The sequence below is a fragment of the Ochlerotatus camptorhynchus genome, unplaced genomic scaffold (assembly GCF_037179485.1).
Source record: "Ochlerotatus camptorhynchus isolate MF236.1 unplaced genomic scaffold, CSIRO-AGI_Acam_v1.1 ptg000032l, whole genome shotgun sequence".
In the NCBI taxonomy this organism is placed as follows: Eukaryota; Metazoa; Arthropoda; class Insecta; order Diptera; family Culicidae; genus Ochlerotatus; species Ochlerotatus camptorhynchus.
Genome location: NW_027040523.1, coordinates 1 through 5,000, shown reverse-complemented (window position 1 = coordinate 5,000; position 5,000 = coordinate 1). Strand labels below are relative to the sequence as shown.

Sequence of the window (5,000 nt, the reverse complement as noted above, 5' to 3'; positions counted from 1 at the left end):
AGTTCGTGCAGTCTCTTACGATGTGACCATTCTCCCCCCATTTTCTCCACAGTTTTGATCTGGCTGGCCTTTGCAGTTTCTCGCCTGGTGACCGAAGCCCACGCACTTAAGGCATCTCTCTATTTTCATGATAACCCGAGGAGTAGCTTTCATCAAGCACACTGACCACACTACTTTTACTTTGCCTGTTGGCTGCAGCCATAGAAAGTCGTATCGCCACTGTTTGCGTGCCACCGTACGCCTTTCTCTTCCGGATTGTCATCGGTACATCTCCCAGATAGCAATGTACCTTCAGTGCAATTATCAACTCAGCTTCTGTTACGTTTGCCTCCTCACCAAGAGACTCTTCGACCACCTCCTTAAAGCCTGAGCTCTTAATCGAAAGGTCCTTCTTCAGCTCGAAGAGTATTTCGCCTTTCTTGGTGCACCTGGTTTTCACCACGCTCTCCCCTAGTTCCTTGAACTCCACGTCCTCCTTCCGGAGGAGTACAGCGTATGTCATTCCACCCTTCACCTCAACAATAAAAGCATCACACTTACTTTTCTTTCTACAATGCCCGGGCTTATCCTTCTTCTTCCACTCCTCCTTCTCCTCCTTCAAATGTGAATGATTTTTTTTAAATATATCGAATACACCATTTGCAAAAATGAGGCTTGAGTCAAAGTTTCATGTAAATCGGAGAATGAAAAGCCTGATCAGTTGGCGTGTTTTCCAGTCATATTGAATAAAGGCACATAGATAAATAAAGAAGAGCTCTATCATCCTTTATGAGAACAAGAATTTTATAAGTTTAGCGTTCAGAATAATAAAGGCCTAACTGCGATGATCTATTACAGTTAACTGAAACACTTTTCCAAATCATTGTTACAATACAATGCTGAAAAAGGTTATATTGGCTAGCAACAGAAACAGAAAACGCACAAAGGAATGATAATCCTTCTTCTTCTTTGGCTCTATTTCATTATTATTCTATTAATGTATTATTGGCAAGTACAATCATACTCTATGCCCAAGGGAGTCGAGACATTTTCCATCTTGAAGACTGGTCCGGGAATGGAGCCCAGCAGCCTCCTGCGTGGCCATGGCCACCTGCGCCATTATCGACTGAGCTATCGGAGGCCCCAAATGTTAATACAGCAAAGTTATTAACAAAAGCGAAAATTTGTGAAGATAATCGATCATTTCAGTTAAGCCCTTATGATTCTTCTTATTCTTTTGGCTTTACTATGTATCTACTGAGACTTTATCCCGGCTTTCAACTTAGGGTTCTAAGAGCACTTCCTCAGTTGGTAGTTAAGAGCTTACTAAGTTTGTACCATTTTTTGCATCTGAATAATTGTGTGGCAATTTCAGCCATACTCTATGCCCAGGGGAGTCGATAAATTTTCCATCACGAAAAATTCCTAGACCGAACCGAAAATCGCACATAGCTTGGTCTTGCTTTATACCTGTGCCATTACTGACTGTGCTATGGGTTGCCTCAAATGTCAATTCAACTGAGTTATTAACAAAGAAGAAAATTTATGAAGAGGGTTGATCATTGTAGCTAGGACCTTATGATTCGGAAGGCCAGAATTAATTTAGTAAATGATCTCAACATTCCCGATATTGTTAATTTCTCTGGCCCGCACTAATTTTTCAGCTTAGTATCGTACTTACACAATCCCGAATAAATGAATTTGTGAAGCAGTACATTTAAAAAAAAAATCATGCTATAAGGAATCGAATGATCTCATCACGGATGACAAAACGATTGCCATTTTATCGTTCTAAAACGGTAACTGAATCTCACATAGCAGATGAAGAGTGTATTCTTATCCAAACAATTCAATGTTGACAGGAATCAAATAATACGTTATGTGTGAAATTGATTTAGGTCGAATACTTCTCACTCTCAAACAATACCATGCGCTCTGATACCATTTTTTTTTTTCATCATTTTCTAGAGTATTCTGTTGCTGTTTATGTTCCAACTGTGGCTACTGCTGTTACGATGAAAAACGTATGGCGGAAAAGGAACGCCGGATGAAGCGCAAACGACAACAGATGGAGCTGCGAGCCCAGCATATTGCCCTGCAGGAGCCTTATTACGTACGTTCCGGTTCCTTGCACAATAACCTCCATTCGCCAGAAAAGCAGGTACCAATGATAAGCGACATTGATTCCATAAACGGCACCGATAGCGAATCACGTACTTCCATGCATGGACTCAGTATATTAGCGCCCATTTTACTGTGCATTGCCATGATGTCCATTTACATAGCTTTCGGGGCATTTGCACTCTACAAACTCGAGGACTGGCCTATCATCGATGGAGTATATTTTTGCTTCATGTGTCTCTCAACGATTGGTTTTGGGGACATGGTACCTGGCCTACGGAAAGAGTCCACTATGACCACGTGGTTCTGTTCGATCTACATCATGTCCGGAATGGCACTAACCGCTATGTGTTTCAACGTGTTGCATGAAGAAATCATGCATAGGCTCAAACACGTCGTAGAAATCCAGAAGAAGCTGAAATTAAGTGACGAACACAAAGACTTTCTAGCCTCCTGACGCTACGAGAAGAATACAAATCTGTATCAAAGAAATCCCACCGAGGAAACATTAATCACAGGTAAAGTAAACGAACCACGGTATAAGTGAGCAAGCTGTTTTCCTATTTTTATCGTTTGCGACATGTTCCCTCCAAATCAGTACACTGAGTCAAACAATTATCCGTGCAGCAATACATATATTTTTAAACGGTACCATGTATAAATAAGGAAAAAGAAAATCAAGTAAGCTATCTAATCCTCCAGATTTATAAGCTATATTCAAAGTGAGGTTGATATAACTTATTAAGGCTATCATAAAATCAAATGTAATTTCCAGAAAAAAATACAAGACAGTAAGATCAATCCCTGAACCGGGCGAGGAAAGTTTAGAGTTGAAGATATTCTCAATTTTCCTGGACTTGCCACAAAATTAATACAGGTTCTGAACCTTTTGCGTAGTTATAACGGTAAAAGATATCCAGCAGAATTAACTTGCCCTTTGAATGTGATCTGAGAAATGCTTTGCAGCTACGTACAACTTTTTGACTCAGTGTTCGTCCCCAAAGGTATGTATTACTCTCTAACATCGTCTGTTCACGGTCAACAGGTACGCCAACATCATTAATCTTTGCCCAGGAGCCCGATCTGAATCAATTACACGTACTAAAAGATTGCAATAATCACTCGTTAGGACACGAACTGGTTCCAATTATCACCATGAATAATCAATTGGTGCTGCCTGAAGTCCTTGAAAACGTTGCAGACCTATCTCTGATGACTGAACAATGTCATCCGGCTCCAATCGTTGCAAATCAAACTATACAAGCCAACTTAAATACCGGAGTGTACACACTACCAGAAGAACCAGAGCTGGAATCTGATGAGAATTTGGCTATTTAAAATAAATCGCAATCAATTTGTGACATCGATTTTCACAGCTTCGATAACAAAAACGAAAAAAAAAAACGATAGACAAATTTCTTCTTCGCAGTATTTTCAGTTTTCAGACGTGATAAAAATAAATGGTGCAATACTCTATCGTAATGAATGAAAATCGCCATCGATAAATGGTGCAATACTCTATCGTAATGAATGAAAATCGCCATCGATAAACCGAGTGAACAAAATGAAAACAAGAGATGAAAACGGGTTTATACAGAATGTGGTCAACATGAAAATTTATGAATTGCTGCTTGAAGTTTTAATATAGGCGTGTGCTACATGCCGTTTTCCGTTGATTTATGTCGTCATGGCATAAATGGTTGATATTTTCAACCAATCATGAATGAGTGAACGCTTTATGAACGCATACCTGCCCTACGGGAAATAATAATTCGTTAATTTCACTGCTCACCGTGGATGAACGATAATGGCATTGACTAATTGTGTTAAAGAGGCATTTTTTGTGGACACTACCTGGTTTATTGTCGCTCCCTGCTCCGTGCCAAATATAATAGGCATTTTATTTAATAAATTACGTTAACTTATTCGGATGACCTTGCTCAGATTCCCCAATAATACTAAATTGATTAAGGTAAGAGTGACTGATCTCGGCTGACTTGGCTAAATTACAACCAAGTGAGTCATCCAACGAACTTGTTCCATGACTTAGCACTTTTTTGGTCTCTAAAAGCATGGCTGGAGGAGATCTATGGCTTAAATACCATAGAATTACACTTAACCGAACAGTGATGAACATTTTATCTTAGATGGTTTACCAGACAATCACATTTTTAATTTATAGTCATATCTCCCTATCAGTGTTCGGAAAACTATTGTCAAATCTCATTCTGTGCGCTGGTTCTGGTCTAGATACTGATTTTTTAAGTGATAAAAATTACAGAAAATTGTTTTTTTAATCTGATTATTAGTAAGACTCAAATGTCCTCAAGGATTCCATGGCTCCGAGCTCCAGTATATAATTATAAAACATATTTATGAGAAACATTGCTTAGGAGATCTTCTAACTTTTCTTGTTACTTCCTCCAATCGTTTTTCCTTCCAAATCTCCACTCTTCGTCGTTTATCCGCTCCTTTTCGGTATGTACTCTATATCCCGAATTTCTAGAAGTAGTAAGCCCGGCCTAGCTGCCAGTGTACGACTACAGTTCCAACGAGGTTGATTACCCGACCATATGGTTAAGTACTCGTGCCCCTGCTCCGAGGAGAGACAGGAGCTACTGGACAAGAGGCTAAGGCTCACTAATTGGGTTCTATTTTATACATGCAGGTACTTGTGCCCAACTTTATATGGAAGCATTTTTACATAATGTTTTTGAATAGCCCACGCTGCAGATTAGTTCCATTAGGTGAGAAAAACCATTCTCTGAAAGCCTCAGCTCATGCGGATGCAACACGAGATGGTGCTTTTAGTTTAAAGTTTATATGGGGATTTTGGTTGAAATGATAGTTTTGACAAACACTCCTTCACCCTTGTGTACATAGAACTAAAATCAATTAAA

General features: G+C 39.4%; 1 protein-coding gene across 3 annotated transcripts in view; it reads left to right on the top strand.

Annotated features, from left to right (window-relative positions):
- The window catches only part of LOC135708712 (TWiK family of potassium channels protein 7), a 287,460-nt gene extending 283,860 nt beyond the window's left edge, over window positions 1-3,600 (top strand). For all 3 annotated transcript variants that reach the window (XM_065230819.1, XM_065230828.1, XM_065230835.1), the window contains 2 exons: window positions 1,948-2,618; window positions 3,146-3,600. In XM_065230819.1, coding sequence (XP_065086891.1) covers window positions 1,948-2,557 — 610 coding nt within the window. In that variant the 3' untranslated portion in view covers window positions 2,558-2,618; window positions 3,146-3,600. The remainder of the gene's footprint in view (window positions 1-1,947; window positions 2,619-3,145) is intronic.
- The last annotated feature ends 1,400 nt before the right edge of the window (window positions 3,601-5,000 follow it).